Source organism: Notechis scutatus, chromosome 1 (assembly GCF_049901735.1).
Source record: "Notechis scutatus isolate UNSWTSFEM ecotype Mainland chromosome 1, rNotScu1.2, whole genome shotgun sequence".
NCBI lineage: Eukaryota > Metazoa > Chordata > Lepidosauria > Squamata > Elapidae > Notechis > Notechis scutatus.
Window position 1 is genome coordinate 144,795,256 of NC_142009.1, and position 21,306 is coordinate 144,816,561.

Sequence of the window (21,306 nt, forward strand, 5' to 3'; positions counted from 1 at the left end):
AATTCTGAATTCCTTTTATTAATGATGCTATTAAAATAGTGAACAATATACTCAAGACTTACAACTTTAAGTTGTACAAGTAGTCTGTAGACATCTGCCATATCAGCCAAAATGAGCAGCCGGGTAACTGCTGACAAGAGGGCCCGAGCTGCTCTCACCATATTCCCTCGTTTCACAGAAGAACAGGGGTCATCAGCAAATTCTCCAGAAGCACTCTTCATCAAGTCTCCTATATATGCAGAAAGTAACTGCAAGGCTTCAGTTTTTAATAATTAGGAAAGTATTTAGCCAAAACCAAAATGGCATGGATTTTTCTCATTAAAACCTCTATCACTATAATTTTCATCACATTCTCTTCCAAAACAATTTATTTCTGGCACTTAGGCGAGTATTGCAAGATTAAGGATTTGCTGCTTATTTAGAATTCAATGGCCTTAATAGAATGTGCAAATATTCAACCTGAAGCTGGAAAGACGAGTAAACTGTGTTACTGGCTTTTTAAAAAAGCCCCATCTTTGTCTGATTGTACTCAGCAATATCATACAAGCCCAGGGAAAGGCATGGCTTCATTATGGAAGCACTGACCTTGGTCTCCATGCCGGATTTCAAATACCTTTCAAGTTCAAATACTGTACACCTTGAAGCCTAGTCGAGTTACAAAATGGAAATAATGTAAAAAGATTGACAGTTATTGCTAAATGATATTCAAATTTTGACCTGTACAAATCCTGAACAAGGTGACTTGGAATACATTTACAGAGCACTGCTTTTTGAACTATTAAAACACGCTATCTTTTTAGAAATGTAGTTGGAAACTGCTCCTGGTTTTGTTGACATACACGTAGATAAACAGCTACTTTACTTTGCTGGGAAAAATGAAGCAAAATTGCACGCAGGTTAATGTGAAGACACCTGGGAGATTTTTGAAGCAGCTGCACAAGCCTAGAAAATGATGCGCCTGTTTTAATTATGCAAAAAAGGTGCTCTGTATGTGCCACTGTGGGTTCTCAAACATCTCATTTTAAATGGTTTTCATAGCCCCATTAAAATGATAGCTTTTTGTCAGATGATAAAAGGCTCTATTAATATTTTAAACATGGGGTGAAGGTGGGGGAAGAAAATATTGTTTTGGATTTTTTTCAGTAGCAGGAGATATCAATACAATCACTTAAGTTAAAGACAATTTAAGACCATCCAATTTTATGTCAAGCTTTTTGGAAGTAAAAAACAACAAAATCCTCTGGTGTAATAATGCAACCATTTTCAAGTTTACAAAAAAATGTCATTGAAGCTGCACTTTCATAGACATCAGTCAATAAAGTCAAAATTTGATTCCACAAATGTAATGGCTGATTAAGGCAAGGTCATTCAATATTTCTCTGTCCAGCCCTTCTCACAGGACTATTGTGAGATTAAGCTGAGAGTGGAATAACTATATACATTTTTGAGGTGCTATATATACATAAATATAGTAAAGTTACATAAAACATGCTGACACATATTAAAAGCTGAGCTTATCCCCAAATGGTGTTTAAATATATGCACATACTGACAGGCAAGTTCTTTCTTTTTTAAATTGGTAATTCCTGTGAGCTAATTTACAAACATGGACAATCCTAAGAGTTACAACTTCATCAAAGGTATACCTTGTTTGCGAACATCTTCCACAGCTGCTACCAGTTCTTCTTTAAGAAACTGGCTCTCCTTTGCAATTTTGTCCCCCTTTTCCAAAAAGTTTTCTGTTGCTTGCTCAACTGATGCAGCTAAAACATGCGCCTTTTTAGATCGGCCTCTTTTTTTGTTGGAAGGACCTTTGTTGCTAGTATTGACCAATGTTGTGACCTGAAAACAGCATAATATAATCCATTTTTCAATTAACAAGCTTTAACTATTTAATATGGCAGAAATTCCCCATGAACACAATTTCAACTAAGTTATTTCATTGCTTGAACAAGATAACTCAACTAACACACTCCATATTTAAGTAAACAAACCTTCTGCTAAAAGGGTTTTTTTTTTGGAACTCAGATTAAAAATCTGGAAACATTCAAAACATTTATATATCCTGGTTGTTTTTCATATATCTATAAATCAGAAATGTGAAATTTTTGGGGAATACTTGTGAAATCTTCAGTCAAGTATTATTAAGTTGAACCTGTAGCATTCTAAAACATGACATGAGAAATGGAAGCTATACAGAAATGTGGTTTAGAAGCAACTTTATTTCTTTACTCTTATATATTCATGCCTATTCTTGTATTGTTTAATTCTCAAAGGATTTTTTTTACCGTTGTATTACTATTCAGTTTAATTGTTAATGGCATGTCAATGCCTATCTTTTAGCATTAAATCCATGACACATTACATGACTTATTGCCAGGGTCAAAGAATAAGGACCATTCATAAAGTTGCATCATAGATTTATTCAAACCTATATAAAATTAATGGTCAGCACTAAATTGGTGCTAGATAAGGGTTAACAGAATTCATGGGGAGAGGGCTGCACTTGGATCTCTGTGGCAATGCAACAGATAAAATGTTTGATTCTGTCCGCCACACACACACCAACACACACACACACCCCACACACAGGCCAACTATGCCTGCTCTTCTCCTACAGCTATTGTGACACGTTTAGAAAGATTCCATTATTTGGCCTGGGCTCAGGAGTTAAATTTAAACACTGATTTCAAATTTTGTCTCTTAAATATAATTTCTGACACTGTTCATTCAGGCTCACATGCACTGCTCTACCTTTGCAGTATTTCTAGTTTTAAGTAAATTAAATGATTAGCCATTTCAATTTTTTTTTAGCTCAGAAATTATAATTTGATTTAGGGTTAACATTAGGTTTAAAGTAAGATATGGTCATCTTTTGACACCTGGATTCTAATTAGGAGTTACTCAGTTTGGCAGATATCAAACCAACCATACCAAAAAATAAGAGAACGGGATGTTTTGAACAGAGAAAGGAAAAATGTGTGCATGCAGGACTTTGCAATATAAATTTAAAAGTCTATTTAGGTCATATTTTGGTTGCTGAACATTACTGAAATTATTTGGGCTAATTCTGGGTCATTTAAATTCCAATAATTTAAATGGGATTTAAGCATAGTTAATTTGATATGAGATTAAGGACAAAACGCCAATGATGTTTGGTCTCACTTTTTTAAAAGTAATATGCCAGTGATTTATTTTTAACACTGTTTTTGTTAAAGTTTCTATTAATTCTGGATGCTATTTTAATCTTACTTAAATTCATTTTTAAAAGAAACACAGTAGTGGGATTGATGTTCTTTTTTTTACTCATCAGCCTATCAAACTTGTTTTAATATATAGGATTGTAACACCAACTCCCCATCTCCAAGCCCAACATTTTGGGATTTTCTATATTTACTACATAAAACATGTGGTTATATTTCAGCTTTAAAAAAAAATTTAAGGAAATAAATCCTGATATTTTCTACTTTGATCTGGCTTTATAAAGGCAAAAAGAAAAAGAAAGAAAGCTATGAACAGAAAACATTCCAATTACATCCTTAATTGTAGGTCCAACTGACTATCAACACAATGCAATTAATCTATCGATTCTCCAATGTAAAACTGCAGATCCAGAACATTAATAAAAAGCAAAGGATAACCACATAGAGTTTTTATTACCTGGGTAACAAGAGGTTCAAGCAATCTTTCAACTGCCAATGTCCTTATTTCCAAGCTTTTTGGATCCCATTTGAAATTAACATTTCCTGTATTAATGGTAGTCATTTCTGGAAAAGAAAAGTATTAAATAATTTCAATTCTTTAAACAACACAAATGTCTATGCAGCAAACTCAATGGAATCAATAGAGGTTACTCAAAACTAAATACAGACTAAACTCTGACCCAAAATAGAGCCATTTACATATATCATTAGAGTCTGAACCGCTAATCAAATTGAGATTTAGACTAATAGTTGCAATTTCTTTCTTGACCTTTTACCCCAGGGAGCAACCTTTTTGAGGGCCACCATGCAATCTTGCACAGTGCACGAAACATAAAATTAGCTGAAAATAGTTCAAGATTACATGCTAAAATGTGGTTATTTAATGAAATTAATGTTGATATATCTAGGATTTTATATGCCATTCTGGAACCCTTGCTTTAGATTAAACTTTAAAAAGCAACCTCGTTTTATCCCCATATTTTTCTTATCTTTCCTTCCTATATTTTTTCTTTTAAATCAATTGTTCTTTAAAAAAGAGAATAGCCCACCAGTAAAAAGTGACTTATAAAAGAAATGATCCTAACTGTCCATTCCAACCATTTCATGAGTTTGCAATAAAAAAAAACCACAGCATTATTCTAGCTGCATCTTTATATTCTGTTGGCACAATGCTTATATAGTATATATACAGCATACTGCATTACTACCCCACCCCCTCACACACACACCTTACAGGGAAAATAGGAAAAGGGAGCATTGTGTACTCCACATTAAGTTATACCAAACAAAGACAAACACTAGTTTAGTTCTAACCAAAGACACCCTTGGACCTTCATAAAAATGCTAAGGTTCAATTACTGTAGTTATAGCCAACACAGTTCTACTCATTTTTTTTTATAACAGCTGTTTCCATCCAACAAAACTACAAGAGTACATGGTGAAGCATGGCAAGACAACTGTGCTTTTTGCAAGTATTAATTCACTCTAATCACAGATCTGAAAATTTATTGAAATGTAAGGTATTTTGCATGCCTTAAGGAAGTTATTGATGTTGAGCCTTCTTACTAACACCCTCTTCTAAACATTTACTTTTCTATCACATAAAATGGGAGCATGTTACTTGTGTACATTCAGAACCGAATGTTTTGGGATCTAGAGGCAATTCTATAGAAAATGTCATCATTTAAATATACCCAATTATTTTGCTCTAGTCTGCAACATTTGCTGAAATTGAGATCAGAATTTGTCATAAGTTGCTTCTGTTAAGCAAGGCAACCACATGATCACTTTGCTTAATGACTACAATCCCATCTCTCCTGGTCTTTAAGTGGACCTTGGGGCGCTTGAGGGAGTGGGAGAGGTTCTAGGAGGCCTGGTGCAGGCCTGGGTCTGCACTGCAGCACCATCCCAGCTCATACATTGCCTGAACTGGGCCTCCCACACCCCAAGGCACCCCTTGCACAGCTTCCCACCCTGCTGGATCCCACAGCCTTAGGCCTGCTCTCTACTCCATCATGGATTCATCCACTTATCTCTTCCAAAGAGCATCTTTCCAAAACAGCACCCAGATGATGTTGCCCACTTCCACAATGGAAAGCCGTGCATCGCATGGTATGATGCTTTTTTGGAAAGGCAATCTTCAGAAGAGGTAAGTGGGGCAAGGTGTGACTGAGCAGGGATGAGGCCCAAGGTTATAGGACCCAGAGGGGTGGGAAGCACACCCAAGGCCTGTGGAGACCCAGCGAAATGGGAAATGGGTCCAAGGAACCCAGCCAGGCAGGATGAAGAGGGGAAGATAGGCAAGTGGGGCAGTTGCAAGGTCCCTGAGGCCAGTCGTAAGGGCCTGAATGAACGTTGGAAATGGGTTGTAATTTCAAATGGCTGCTGAATAAATGGTTGGAAGTCAAGGACTACCTGTATAGGATTGTACAAAATCTTCCAAATTTGAAGCATTCTATTTGAACACAAAATGCCATGTTTTGATGCAAAATAGCTTAGGTAAGTATGAAATGGATTCTCAAGCATTCTAGAAATGTTTTGTCTGTGAAACAAGAGACATGCTTGAAACACAGCTTTTTGAAACTCAAAAACACTTCCGGAATGCGCAAAACAGCATTTTGCCAAAAAAAAAAAAAAAGCAATTCATCCTTGAACTGGGGGATTTTCAAATTCAGTGTTTTTGCACATCTTTATTGCTTTCCACATGATTTGACTGTTTATCTCATTAGACACCTTGCAATTAGAAACTTGCAAAGTAAAATCAGAAAAGAGACTTATAAACAAAACTTAATTACTGCAATGTGTTCAAGTGTAAGGTGTATGGACAATCATAAAATAGCACACATATCAATTTCATTCTAGAATGACATTGTCTTAATAACTAAAATCCAACAAGAATCTTGAAAACATAAAATGGAGATGGGTAATATCTCCATGGGGTTTAAGTTGAACAAATATTATGCTTCTTAAAAGTGCAATTTAAATAAATTAAATTTGAATATATGCAATTCAAAAGCGAAAGCCAGTTTGGTGTAGTGGTCAAGCACCAGGCTAGAAATCAAGAGACTCTGAGATTTAATCCCATTTTAAATATCAGGCCAGCTGAGTGACCTTGGACTAGTCACATACTCTCAGCCCTAGGAAGAAGGCAATGGCTAACCACTCCCTAAATCTTGCCAAGAAAATGGCAGGAACTTGTGCACGCAGCCACCAGGAGTCAAAATTGATACCCCCCCCCCCAAAAAAAAAGTTGCTGCAACTTAGAATCACAAAATGATAGCCAACAAACTGACCAAATTGGAATAATTTTATTTCAATTATAGTCAAAGTATCATTTAGTTGTTTTCAGCAAAGTTTCTAAATGGTGAAGACTTCCTCAATGCGCAGCAAAGCCAAACCATTCAACTGGGATGGGGAAATCAATTCTAAGTTTCCAGTCACACTATTTAATATATTGATGATCAGGACAATTTTCCATGAAGATGGATGGATATGAGGGGAGGAACTGCAATATGAAAATTGACCACACTCCCCAACCCAACAGGATGAATGAACTCTGTTTTCAAACTATTCAAGATACATGTTGCTGCTTTTTTTGGGTCAAGCCAATGTCATGTTATAGCTACACATTCTCATACTATTCCACAATATAGGAACTTTAAACTATGTAAATAGTTTAAACTGGTCTCAAAAAGCAATTTCCTTTCTTTACATTTTGAAAGCTTATTAATTTTTATGCCTGCATCTTTAGGATGTTTTTGGAAAACTGCAACAAACTCTAGCTGCTGAAAATTTTACAATTACAGGAAATAACCTTATTTTAAGCACAACTGAATTTCTCTTTTGGCTTTCTCACCATTCTTAAAAACTCAGTGATTCTGTATCACAGAGCCTTCCAATACAACTGGTTGATCTCATTCCTTCACTACATAGATTTCAATGAAACATGTCTGTGACATCTGTCTAAAATGTATGCAATTGTTGAGCTGAAATAGCAATATGGTGATGTCATTAGTCCATTCAAAAACTTTATCCTTGTTTTTTTTCCCTGGCACTTCCACTCTAGATACAGCAAGAGATACTGTAGTCGTTTTGGCAAGCAGCCTAGATGAAAATTAAATGACTGCATCATTAATGAAAGTACTATACTATACTTGTCTGGCAGATTATATAATAGCCATTAATCCTCCTATCCAGAGAACTTTTGATTACACAACACATACTCCACAGAGACTTAGTATGGGGCAAACAATAATCACAATAAATGGAACACGTTTTCTTTAATACTGTTTATTTTGACCACTCACATTAAACCAATACTGGATTAACCAATTAGTGGATAGTTCCACAGTCACACAGTAATGGAAAAAGGATGTTATTACTGCAGGAAAGAGTATCTGTAAGAACATCCTGAATTTAGACTTTATTTAGTGATTTTTTTCATTCTATGATAGCACTTTCATTACTCAGTTTTCCCATTTGCTGATGGAAATAAATGGTGAAAATCTCAGACTACTTTTGAAAGAAGATAAATTACCAAGTTGGTGTTAGCTCTACTAATGTCCAAGAGAAGTTATCCTAAATACCATATGAAAACTTGTAAATATGTAAGAATTTCAATGGCATTTAGTGAAAATTTAATATTATAGACACCTATCAAAACTAGCTACAGTATATTCAGATTTTTTTTTCTCAATGCTAAACAAAAAGTTAGTAAGAAACCACCCCCAATACAAGCCAGGAGAAATTGGTGTGATATATTGTGTTACTTTCTACTTGAAGCACACATTGCTGTAAACATATTTAGAATGGCATCTTCTGGTATAATTATTGCAGTAAGCATCTCTCTACAATTCTCTCTGCCAAGTCTTTTATCTTGTAATGCCTAAGCATGCCCTTAAGAAAACCTCCTGTGGAAATGCAGTATGAGTCCTTATCTCTGGGAAAGAGTATTCTACAACTTAAAGGGAAAATTGTTTCTATATCCGAAAGGAATCAATCACAGAAGGGGCACATGTATGAAAAAGTGCTGTTTGCTCATAAATCAATATGTATGTATGTATGTATGTATGTATGTATGGTATTCAGCTTTGTTCGGGTATTTTCCCACGTCATTATAGTTGTGCTTTTAAAGTTGTAGCAACGTTTCGGCAGAATCTCATCTGCCATCATCAGGCTTCTGTATCTGCCATCATCAGGCTTCACAGACGAACACTATACAATCTGACTCACTATACAAAGTCTGACTCACAGACGAACCCAATACAGAAGCCTGATGATGGCAGATGAGATTCTGCCGAAACGTTGCTACAACTTTAAAAGCACAACTACAATGACGTGGGAAAATACCCGAACAAAGCTGAATACCATACATATAAATACCCGCAAAAACTTAAGAAAACAAACAAACAAAAATACATACATATAATGCATACACATAACTCAAAATGAAGGCCTCTAAAATGGTGCCAAAGGCAAATGATGTATCAATGAACATCTCCTGATGTTCAGTGGATCTTCTGGCTTCTATAACTTTAAAGCTCTTCAGATTTTTAATTTTAAATGGGGAGTTGGCATGTTACAAAGTAGCATTGTCATTATTTCACAAAAACACATTGTGCGGGCTAATATTGTGTTTCCAACAATATTGGAAAATAAAAATAGTGAACATCTACGGCTTAATGCTTGGTTATAACTGTACCCATTTCCCCACAAAACCATTGAGGGAAGGGTAGAAAGGATGACAGAACACTAATAATTTGCCCTTTATTAACTGGGATCTCATAATTGTTCCTTCATTGCAACCATTTTGTGAAGAAGTAAGCTTCTTATACAAGAGTTATGACTCACAATATACTCCCAAATTTCAAAGCTCATAATTTGCTTAACAAATGGAAACAAAGCCCCAAAGAGATTTTAAAGCGGGGGTTTTAAAGTTACTCTTGCTTTAGAGCAGGCCTGTCAAACTGGTAGTCTGAGGGCTGGATATGTCATGCGCAGGCCATGCCCACCCTGTAAAGGCAAAAAACATTGCGATATGTCACGATCCGGCCTGCGATGCAATAGTTTGACACCCGTGCTTTAGACTCACGAAAGGAGTAGTATATAAGTTAAAAAGAAGGTGTTTGCTACTTTCTTAACCCTTCTGAATGGCACAAATATGGATTGAAGAGATACTATCAAACTCTCATCACAACACCTTTTTAAACACAAGGCTAAACAAGAAGGCATCCCCTGTGCTACAAAAATATCAAATCATACGTAGTACCCCAGTCTTAAAATGTATGGATATTTATTATTACTTATATGATTTGGTGTTCTCCAACTCAAAACAATCCTGGGTGTCTCACAATTATAGAGAGTAAGGAAGTGACCTTGATTGAGATATTCAAGGTGTGCTGCCTATGAAAAAAAGGGGCTGAAACATTTTTAGATCCATAACAGGTATTCAGGCAGCCACCTCCAGAATTCATTGACAAATAAGGGGGGAGGGAGATAAACAATCAGACTTGCAAAATTCTGTTATTGTAATCAATCTCCAGATACTCCACAACAACCTACCAACATCCAATATCAGAGTCCCCATTCCAAGGCCCGGGAGAATGCCAAGATCTATTTGGGCCCCTGGTAAAGACAGCAGGGTGGGAGCCATCTGGGTGTTATGGCATAACTTTGTTCCACAAGGCAAGCACTGAGAGATATTGTTTAATTAAAGAAAGCTGGAGTGCACCAATTCTTTCAGTTCAAATCAGCTGGGAAGACACCAAGGGACACAAATGATCCCTTAAATCAAGGAGGTCAAACTCCCGGCCCCATCATGTGCTGGTCACGCCCATGCCTGGTTTAGCAAAGGGGGGGAAAGTCCCGTTATGTCATGTGATACTACTGTGACCTGAGTTTGATACCCCTGCCTTAAATAATTATCATGTAGGGCATTGTAGGTCATAACCAGCATCCTGAATTTCACTTAGAAGCTACCTGGCAAGCATTGCAGCTCAGAGTTACATGGGCATATCAAAGCATTAATTCTGGACCAATTGAAACTTCTCAATGGTCTTCAAGGGCAGCCCCATGTAGCATGTGTTCCAATATACCCATATATTTAGCAATGCCATATCAGAACAGGAATTTTCAGTTCAGGTGAATACCTAGTAAGATGGCTATCTATTTCTATTCTTGATATGTTATCTTGTAAAACAAAACAGATTGGAAAAGCATTCCCTAGCTCTAATCTGTCATTAAATCACAATCTAGAATACTTCATTTCAGATAGTTTTCACTTTAAAATCTTGAACAACTTGCATGTCACATATTATTGATAAACTTTTACTTTTTAACTGAAGAATTCCCAGCATCACTTTATAGCTATCAATACAGAGAGAAAAAAAACTAATGTAAGAATCTTAATAAATTGGGACAGTATAACTTTCAAAATTAATCTTTGCCTTATATATGTGACTATACTCTGTTTCTTGACTAACACAGCTTAGCATTTGGGTCCAAATTGTGGACCTTAACCATGCCTATTTTTAGATATATGCAGCAAAGGGCAGTTTGATTATGCTCTAAACCAAATATTCATATCCAAGACGACTTCCCAAAGCAACTGTTCAAAGTTGGGCTTCTCTCTTTGCTAGTAACTAGTATACCAAATATCCAACATGGGGAAAAGGGGGCGGAGATGACCAAGGGAATGAAGAAATATTATATTAGAACAAATAGTTAAATAAGCAAAATATCTGGTGCATTTCATTACAATGTCTCTACTAGTGACATAATAGATGTCTTGATAAAACATACAGTTGGAAGAAATGAATGCTATCTTACAGTTCTACAAAATAATAAAAAAAAACAGAAAAGCAATAGGTGATGAAAAATGTTTGGACCCAAAGTTACAGATGTATCCTATAATCACACACAAAAATTAGTAAATCCCTTATTTTATTAACACATGGGTAATCTTAATGGTATTGCGGGAACAATGCTTTCATGTGCTTCAAAGGTAGTATCATTTTTGAATCAAGCATAATTGCTGGTGTTTTCAGATACATCCTTAAAGTTGTGACATTGTGGAAACCTCTTTCACAATATCACCATTACAAACACATCCTGCTGCCTTTGAAAGTAATATTCAGGTGGTACATAAGCTGTGAAGTAGTAGGACTTCCTATCTCACAGACTGTAATGACTGCTCTGCATTCTTTAAATTTCAATTTACAGAGCTAACAGCCCCATGTAAAATATTTTATAAGATTTATATAAAATGTGCTTACTATATTCAATAATACCCCAGAATTATTGAAATATTTTTAGTATTTGAACCATAATATCGATATCATAACACAAGCTATGAATGTTTCATGTCATCACTCAACTTCAGGTAGTTTAATACCAAGTCTGTAAAATCATTTTTTTTTTAATCAGAAAAGATACCCAGCTTCTTCTCAGGGTCAGCAAAAAATACTTGAAGATTATAGTTACTTTTCATAGTAAAAATATTCATCTGTTTATGATTAATGTTACTTATAGGAAAGGAAGCTTATAGGAATTATCCTGGCCATTCAGAAAGCAGATTTGAATTAAAAAAAAAAACCCTGTCAGAACAGATTTATTAAACTTGGAATTTTTGAGTAACAGATAACAGAAGCCCAATTTTAAAAAATACAGGAGGCTCAATGGGTTAACGCAGTAGCTAAAAAAATGAAATACTATTTCTCCATAAAGATTTACAGCGATTGTTTCATAAGCTGTCTTCTGCACAGGATTTAAGCCAGAAAGATTTAAGACAGTTTTCTGAAACCTGCTCCTCTTTGACACTCTTTTGTTTTATATATATATAAATAAATCGCATACTGTAGTTAAACCCGGCTTACATGACGGTGGACCTAATAACTGCTTAGCCAGCACTTTTGTTTGCTTTTTAACATCAGCAAGTTTTCGAAAAGTCCCTCAAAAAGTGCTTTGACTCCCCCATTGGGGAAGGAGGCAAGCCAGGACTTCCTCTCTCTCTCAGCTGCCAGCAACTTCTCACGCCGACGGATGAGGGAAAAAAGGGAGCCTTTTCTCCACCCTCCTCCTCCTCCATTAAAAAAAAACACAAAAAAACCTCGCGTCCTGTTTCCTTATGGGAGAAAGGTCCATTGCACGTCACAGCAAAATACCCCAAACGATTGGGGGTGGGTGGGAGAGGAAGGGGGGATACGACCCCAACTGGCAGCAGGAGGAAACCCGCGAGAAACTTTTTCTCGTTACGGCGGGCTCTTCAAGTCCCAGAGCCTCCCGAAGAAACTTGAGGAAAAGCAAACCCGACTTCCTTGCTCCGCCTGCCTTGCCTCCCTTCGGAAGAGAACTGGAATGGGGACACCGCCCGGGGTTGAAGTGAGGGAGAGAGGGAAGGGGATGAGGGGGGGGGGGAAGGGGAGGCCGTTGGCGCAGGAGGCGAAGGGAACTAGAAGCAGGAGTAGTCCCCCCTCCGGGCAGTTCCGGGTCTCTTTTTCTCTCTCTCTCTCTGCCTCGGGAAGGGAGGAGAAGTCCAAGAAGGGATCCGAGGCCGCTCTCGGTCCCGCCGCACTGCTGCCGTTTTGAGGGCAGCCCACTTCTAAAACTTTCCAACTCGGCCGGCCAAGAGAAGAAGGCCCAAGCCGGACAAAGCGACGCCCACGCCACATCTCCAACCGCCTCCATTGACCTCGAAAGTTACCTGCGGCGGCTGTTTTTTTTTTTTTTTCCTTCCCCCTCCGCTGTGACGACGGCGATTCGCGCTGGCTTTCCAAACACCCCCTCACCCCGTCCAACAGGCCCGCGCTTTGTCTCTCGCAGCGGTCGGTTAGGTGCGGCCGCCTCGCTTGAGCCCCGTGCCTGGCTGCTGCTGCTCCTGCCTCCTCCGCCGCCGCCGCGCCCCGTCCCAAACTCAAGCCCGAAAGTCCACACGGAAGACGACGAGGAAACGGGACTCTTCCGGGCACCTCCCCCTGCCGCTTTAACCCAGGCTCTTCTCGGCACCGCCCTCTGCTCCTGGCCGGCTCGTCCCAGCACCGCCCTCGGCCGCTTGGCTTCCCGGCCCTTTCCAACAAGCGAACGGCTCTTCCGAGCACCGCCCGCCTCGGAACGGCAGAGGCAGAGAGAGCGAGCGAGAAGGAGAGAGAGAGAGAGAGAGAGAGAGCGGCCGGGCGGGGTGAGGGTGGGGGCGTGGAGGAAGTGGGTGAATCAGGGCGAGAGAGTTTCAGGTGAGAGTTTCAGACCGAGCTTGCGCTCGGGGCGGCCGGAGCGGGGGGGAGCCCTCTTCCGAAGATTCCCGACAGGCGCACGTAGTTTTAAAGCACCTTTTTATGGACATGAGGGGAAGGGAGGATGTGTGTGTGTGTGTGTGTTCCTCTTTTTCCATATACGGACTGGGAGCGCTTCCACCTCTTGTAGGGGAAAACAAAGGCACGAAATCCGGTGCAAGCGACGTCACGGCTACGGGAAAGGCATTTTGTGGAAAGAATAGCCTTCCTTTCCTTGGAAGGGTTGATTTTTAAGCGCGCTCTTAGTAAAAACAAAAAACAAAAAGTCAAGGAGAGTTTTAACAGAATGGTAAGACATATTCCATTGGATCGCAACTGGTGAAGTGAGACTTTACCAAAGAGGGATGGCAAAAATGCCCTAATAAATTTGTTGGCCTTTTTAAGCTCGCCCTTTTTTAAAAAAAATTCTTTTTCTTTTTGCTATAACAGCACATGGCTATTTTTCGAAAAACATCTTTGATACAAAATTATTTATTGAGAATGCTTACACCTCACTGTTCTTTTTAAAGAAAGAACTTAAGGCAGCACAAAGTTGGGCCAAAAAATCAACAATAATATACAACTTGAGTGCACTGGCTAAGCGTGATTGCCAGCGGAGCAGAAAACAATGCCAGCTCAGCCAGTTTTACTGTCAGATAAGCTTTATTTATTTTGTTCGAAACATGGGGACTTTCTGCTCTTTAACAAACTCTCCAGATCCTCCTTGCACTCAATGCATTCTTCAGGTAGCACATATGGACCTGGACAAATGCTTGTGGGTGTTGATTGGTCAGTTTTTTTGCAATCTAGACTTCTTTATTCAAATCTCAACCCCCACATTTTCATTTTTTGAGAGTTGTTGGCGATACCAAGCAGGAACATCTCTGGAGGGCTTTTGCTTGGATTAGGTTGATTTTAATATTCAGATTGTTGTAAGTGTGTAGGAGAGGTATACAGAAGAAACTCTGTCAAGGATCTTGGAGTACTCATCTCTAATGACCTAAGTGCTAGAGTCCACTGTAACTACATAGCCAAAAAGGAGTTGTTAACCTTATCCTACGTAGCTTTTTCTCTGGTAATACACTAATAACTAGAGCATACAAAACATTTGCTAGACCAATACTCGAATACAGCTCATCAGTCTGGAACCCACATTACGTATCTGATATTAACACAGTTGGGAAAGTCCAAAAATATTTCACAAGAAGAGTTCTCCACTCCTCTACTCCACTCGTTGTAGAATACCTTATGCCACCAGACTTGAAATTCTAGACCTAGAAAACCTAGAACTATGCCGCCTTCGGTCCGATCTAAGTATAGTATATAAAATCATACATTGCAATGTCCTACCTGTCAGTGAATACTTCAGCTTCAATCATAACAATACAAGAGCAAACAATAGATACAAACTCAAGGTTAACCGCACCAAACTTGGTTGCAGGAAATACGACTTCAGCAACAGAGTGGTCAATGTCTGGAATACTCTACCTGACTCTGGTTTCTTCCCCAAACCCCAAAAACTTTAATCTTAGACTGTCTACTATTGACCTCACCCCTTTCCTAAGAGGTTTATAAGTGCATAAGTGCACCAACGTGCCTACCGTCTCTGTCCTATTGTTTCTTTTATATATATATATTTTTTATTTTTTTTATTTTTCTTATATGTATCCATGTATTCATAACTATGTTTTTACTTATACCTATTATCTTGTAAGCAATTGACAAATAAAAATAAATAAATAAATAAATAAACCATTCTGACTTCTTTCTAATGTTAATTCTGGCAATCAGAGTGATTCTAGGAATGGGCAGCTTCACTATGTCAGCTGGGCCAAGGCAGTTTAGACCAGTTGTGTGGACTTGCTGGCTGAGGAATTCTGGGAATTGCAGTTCTTATGTCTTAAAAGTAGCTGAGGTTGAGAAACATTAGATTTGAATGATGGGTTCAGAAGATGCCCACAAATTAGTTGATTAACTTCCCAGCTGAACATCATTTGGCCCTGGCTTTACTCTGAGTTGCATGTTTTCTTCCTAAAAGCACAGCTAATATGGTCCAAATGTGGTCTGTAAAGTTATTGGACTAGGAACAAGGATATCCCAGTTCTAGTACACCAGGGAAGTCAAATTCACATTGTCATGGCAGCGTCACATGATGTATCAGGACTTTCCCCTCCTTTGTTAAACTGGGCATGGATGTCAGCAGTGTGTGACACATCCAGCCTGTAGGCCGGGAGTATGACAGCCCTGTTGTAGTACACCCTCACCTATGGAAGCTCACCGGACCTAAAGCTAACTTTAGGCCAGTCACTCACTCTCATTTCAACCCATCTCATAGGTTTGGTTGGAAGGAGTGTTAAGTACATTGCCACGAGTTACAGGATGAAAGGAACGATATACATCTTAAGAAAAGGACTATCCAGCCACACTTTTTAAAATTTCAGTATCAAAATATGCTTGAAATTACTTTATACCAGCCCCGGATCTAGGAAAAGTTAGCCAAGAAAATTTTATAGGCTACAAATTTTGAAAGGATTTATTCAACTAGGAATCTGTAGGGATGTATTTACCTTATGCTAAAGAAATTTGAGTATATAGTCATCATCCCATTCTGGGAAGCATTACTGGTAGTTCTTGATTTACAACTATTCATTTAGTGACCATTCAAAAATACGATGATACTAAAAAAGTGACTGACAACTAGTTTTTACACTTAACATCTGTTGCAGCATCCCCATGGTCACGTGATCAAATTTTGGGTGCTTGGTAAGTGGCATGTATTTATGACAGTTGCACCGTCCCGGGATCATCTGATCACCATTTGTAATCTTCCTTGCTAGCTTCTGACAAGCAAAGTCAATGGGGGAAACTTAATGACAGCATGATTCACTTAACAACTGCAGCGATTCACTTAATAACCCATGGCAAAAAAATGTAAAATGGGGCAAAACTCCCTTAACAACTGTTGCTTAGCAACAGGAAATTTGGGCCTAATATGAAGAGTCCCTATATTCACTTTAATAAATATAAATATGTCAATTATTTTAGTGTTAAGGCAGGGGTGTCAAACTCACGGCCCACGGGATGCATCACGTGTTGGCCACCCCCACTCCCATTTTAGCGAAGGGGGAAAAGTCATGATACGTCACATGACGACATGATGCCGTGAATTTGACACCCCTGTGTTAACGGAACTCTTCAGATCAGATAACTTGGTATTTCCAGATGGGGTTATTGGGAGGATTTGAGGATGCTTTGACTGCTGTGCTAACTTCGCTTGTAGAAAGGAAGTTTTGCTTATTTAAATCTGATAACTGAGATATTTAAATGTGTCCACAAATATCAATAGAGCATGATACAGTGCCCTCCCCCCCTTTTTTAAACAAAAATGTCTTATTTTCTATATGTTGTTTTTAAGAATCAAATACTATTTAGAGATTGTATCAAATATTATAATAGAAGAGAACAGTCTCTGAATTTACTAGAATGGGTTTTCCACAACACTGCAGTCTTCTTTTAAAACAAATGGTCATTTGAGAGTTGCTGGAAATGTGATGGATGTACTTTTAACTGTCTAACCTTCCAGTTTTGGAGGGAAGGAAATTGCCTCAGATTCAGAGCTGGCTTCCTTTCCAGTAAATTTCCAATAAATTCATAATAACTTTCTTTACTAGTAAATATAATACATCGAAGTAAATCTAACTTAGGACACATTAACTTATTTGTCATTTTTATGGGCAGGTGGGCACACTTCCAAAGTGTTGAATTGTAGCCATCCATCATTTTTACATTGTAAAATATAAATATAAAATACATGCGGTCTGTATCATCCCTAGAGGCAATAGTAGAGACAAAGTTAATGCTAGAGGTTGATGCTTTATTTGCATCATGTCACCCATATATTTATTTCTTTGTTTAATTGAAACAATTGAATAAATAATTGGAATTAGGTGCCAAGAAATGCCATCTGCCAGTGTATAGATACTTTGGTCTTTCTGCTGGCAGGCTGCCTACTCTGCCATAGTTCTCAATGACTTACCAGCATATTCTTGTTTATTGCCTCTGTAATATCATGACTTTGGGAGAACACTGCATTTGCAGTTTTTTTTTCTTGAAACTTCACAAGAATGTTGTAGTGACAAAATGGGTTTATTTGGTATAGCTGGCATGACTTTGATGGTGTTCAGCTTCTATTTACCATCCTGTAATTTATGCTTCTGCATTTTCCTTTCCATGAATATAGTTCATGTTTGTCCAACCTTTGGCTTTCCTGGGCCAAAGGTTGAGTGAAGTGGAATTACCTGGGTTGCATTTAAAATATATAATTTAGTTAATATATATAAACCACAAACTTCCTTTAAAATATTTTTATTATCTTGCGGGCTATATTACTAGCTGTCTACGGCTGCATATGGCCCATGGGCTGCAGGTTGGACATGCCTGATTTAGTTGTTTGAAAGCTGGCTGCTGTACTTGTAATCTCATGTCAAATTTACCTTGATTTTGGTGTGAGGAAGGCCTATGTAGTCCCCTAAGACCTTTCCACTGACAATATGTGTCTTACATAACTGATGAAGGGACCAAGACATACAATATACCTGCTGATGCTCCAATTCATTTATATAAAACATCTCATGGCTAGGAAAAACAAGCAGTGATACACACAGAGGCTGATGGTATGAGATTTTCCAGTAGCTCCCAATAGTCCTCTCTGATGGTACTGGCTAATTTGTTGATTCAGAAGTCCCAAACAGTGCACGTGTTACTTCCTAGATGCCCATGTAGAATTCCAGTGACCTGGTAGCGCACAGGAACATCTGTATGTTATTGATATTGTGGCTACTATTTTATGACTCCATTTTTCAAAAATCTCCTTCAGTATTTTTAATGTCATAATTTTTTACATCCTCTTATCAGACTCTATATTTTTTCTCTGCCTAAAATCTTTAATCCTCTCCACTGTCTAGTTTTTGAAATCATAATTATCTGTGTATGTCTTGTAAAAACCAAAATAACATCTATTTCTCATGGCGAGCTGGTGGACTTCATAAATTCCAAAACCTTATTTAAATATGTATTTTAAATATTCTAAAATATGAAATACTTATTTCAATATTCCAATTTTATCTGGACCCTTAGTCTGTTTATAACTTTCTTAGATCACAATTTTCTTTAGCTTTGTGGAGGTTTATTTCGGTTTCTTTGAATTCTTAAACTTATGATTATTATTTTCTTTCCAGATTGAAAGCAGGCTCATCTGGTGTTTTCAAACTTGTCATTCCAAAGATTTCTAATAGGTTAGAAGTAGTTAATGAGCTATTTCAAAAAGCAATCAAAAAGTGAGGTTTGCAAATTTAATACCCTTTAAAAGGCTCTGACACAGTTGTAAATAAGATGGCTGATCGTATTATCTCTTAGTGCATAAACCCACAGAAAAATTGTGTTCAGTCTCTTTGCAAGGTGCAGCCATCAGGAACATATGTCAACTCCATCCTCTCTTTATTTGGAGACATCTTAGCCTTGAGAGTGTTAGAGGAGGCCTTCCATAACATCTTATCAAAGCACTTGAATATCTTTTTAGTACATTTGATTTTAACTTTAGTGGCTATTGTGAACTACTAAGATTCCATATTCCTTCTCCTTACCAAATACACAGGTTGGCTTGAAATAGTTGTCCAGTTTTTACTATTCAATCAGTTTGTCAGAATTTTTACAAAAAATTCTAAATTCTTATTTGGAGTTGATGTCACAAGGTGGTGGGTTTTAATGATGTTCAGGCCTGGAGAATTTGGCTAAATCTTTTGAGTATAAACAATTGGTAATTTTTAAACATCGCCATTACCTCCCTTGGTTCTGATGTGTTTTACTACATCTGTGTTTTTATTTTGCCCCTGACCATAAATTCAATAAATCATATAAAAAACACAGGACACAAATGCATTCCTCCTAGCAAGATATCAACCTTAATTTGCTACTGCTAGTAACACAGTTACTGTTACAGATTTGTTACCAGTTGGTTGTTGGCATGGAAATTGTCCAGTAGAGATGCCCAGGGGGTAAACAGCATTGGTTGGGCTTCTCAATGATGTCTGGCAGGAATGGGATGCGAGTATACACAATCCTCAACTTACGACCACAATTGAGCCCAAAATTTATGTTGCTAAATGAGAAATTTATTAAGCGAGTTTTGCTTCATTTTATGACTTTTCTTGCCAAATGTGTTAAATGAATCATTGCAGTTGTTAAATTAGTAACACGGTTGTTAAGTGAATCTGGCTTCCCCATTGACTTTGCTTATCAGAAGGGGATAACATGACCCCGGGACACTGCAACCGTAATAAATATGAATCAGTTGCCAAGCATCTGAATTTTGATCATGTGACCATGGGGGATGCTGCAATGGTCGTAAAGTGTGAAAAATGGGCCTTTTTCAGTGCTGTTGTAACTTGGAACTGTCACTAAGCGAAGTATTGTAAGTTGAGGATTACCTATAGTGCATCTGTCCTTGCTCTGTTTGGTCTCTCAGTTGTTTTTGATACCATTGACCATAATATCCTCCTGGAATGGCTATGGGGGTTGGAAGTGAGAAGCACTGTGTTGTTCTCTGACAGTCTTTATTGTGATATGGTTGGATTATACCTGTCCTACAGAAATGCAAGCACAGGTTTAATTCAGATCAAACAAACTGTCGAAGAAGAAAAGCATGCATTGGCTGATTATGTAAAAGGCCATCAAAAACAAACATTGAGAATTAATGATTAGGAATTGGAACTTACTAAAGGTTGTTGTTGTTGTTAGTTGCGAAGTCGTGTCTGACCCATCGCGACCCCATGGACAACGTTCCTCCAGGCCTTCCTGTCCTCTACCATCTTCTGGAGTCCATTTAAACTTAAGCCAACTGCTTCAGTAACTCCATCCAGCCACCTCATCCTCTGTCGTCCCCTTCTTCTATTGCCCTCAATCTTCCTGAGCATTAGGCTCTTCTCCAGTGAGTCCTTCCTTCTCATTAGGTGGCCAAAGTATTTGATTACTAAAGGTACAGGAAGCAAAAAATGAATATCAAAAGAATGTAATAAAAACAAGAACAGAATGCTGTCATGACAATGTTACGTGTCAATTTCTACTAAAGGTCAAGGGGAAAGTGCATAAAGATAAAACCTGGCAGTGGCTTACAATGGTAACATTAAAAAAAAAAAAGAAACTGAAAGGTTGATTTTGACTGTGCAAGAGCAAGCTATTCAAACTAATGCAACAAGGCTAGAATTGAAAAATCATCAAATGATTCAAGGGGCACATTGTGCAAAAAAGCAATAGAAACAGCAGATCATATGGCATATGATTGCACAAACTGATTGCACGAACTGATTATAAACATACCACTAGAATATCTGTAAAACTTAGCATGTACAGGAAAGTAAAGGAAAATTGGTGGGACCATACAGTTGAAAATGTAGTTGAAAATGAGCATTATTGTTGTTGGATAATAATTGTGTCTTCATCTGGCAGATAGCTAGATAAATGTAGACTGAATGAAACATATTCATACAGTCAGAAGTCTCCAAAATCATTGGTATGCATTACACTTAATAAATAACAGTCAGTGATATACTGGCATACTATTTGTTACTATACTGCATACAATAGATCAGGGGTTCCCAACCTGGGGTGCGAGACGATATTCCAGGGGGTGCGAGAAAAGTCCAGGTAAATAATAGGATATTGGCTATATGTTGGCATTTTTATTTATTATGCAATGGATTAACTTTGTTTTCATTTTAGAGTTAAGTATCGTTATTTAGTGGCCATCACATACATAGCTGAAAAGATTCAATCCTACCATA

General features: G+C 37.9%; 1 protein-coding gene across 3 annotated transcripts in view; it reads right to left on the reverse strand.

The window, feature by feature from the left end:
- CTNNA1 (catenin alpha 1) overlaps positions 1-13,301 on the reverse strand; it is an 86,964-nt gene extending 73,663 nt beyond the window's left edge. The window contains exons 1-4 of one of the 3 annotated variants that reach the window (XM_087947920.1): positions 12,904-13,301; positions 3,661-3,767; positions 1,647-1,842; positions 63-229 (exon numbers count right to left, since the gene is read on the reverse strand). In XM_087947920.1, the coding sequence (XP_087804046.1) occupies positions 63-229; positions 1,647-1,842; positions 3,661-3,765 (468 nt within the window). In that variant the 5' untranslated portion in view covers positions 3,766-3,767; positions 12,904-13,301. Of the gene's footprint in view, positions 1-62; positions 230-1,646; positions 1,843-3,660; positions 3,768-12,076; positions 12,584-12,891 lie in introns of those variants that run through there. The other 2 variants (XM_087947930.1, XM_087947924.1) reach the window with 2 other exon arrangements.
- Between the last annotated feature and the right edge of the window lie 8,005 nt (positions 13,302-21,306).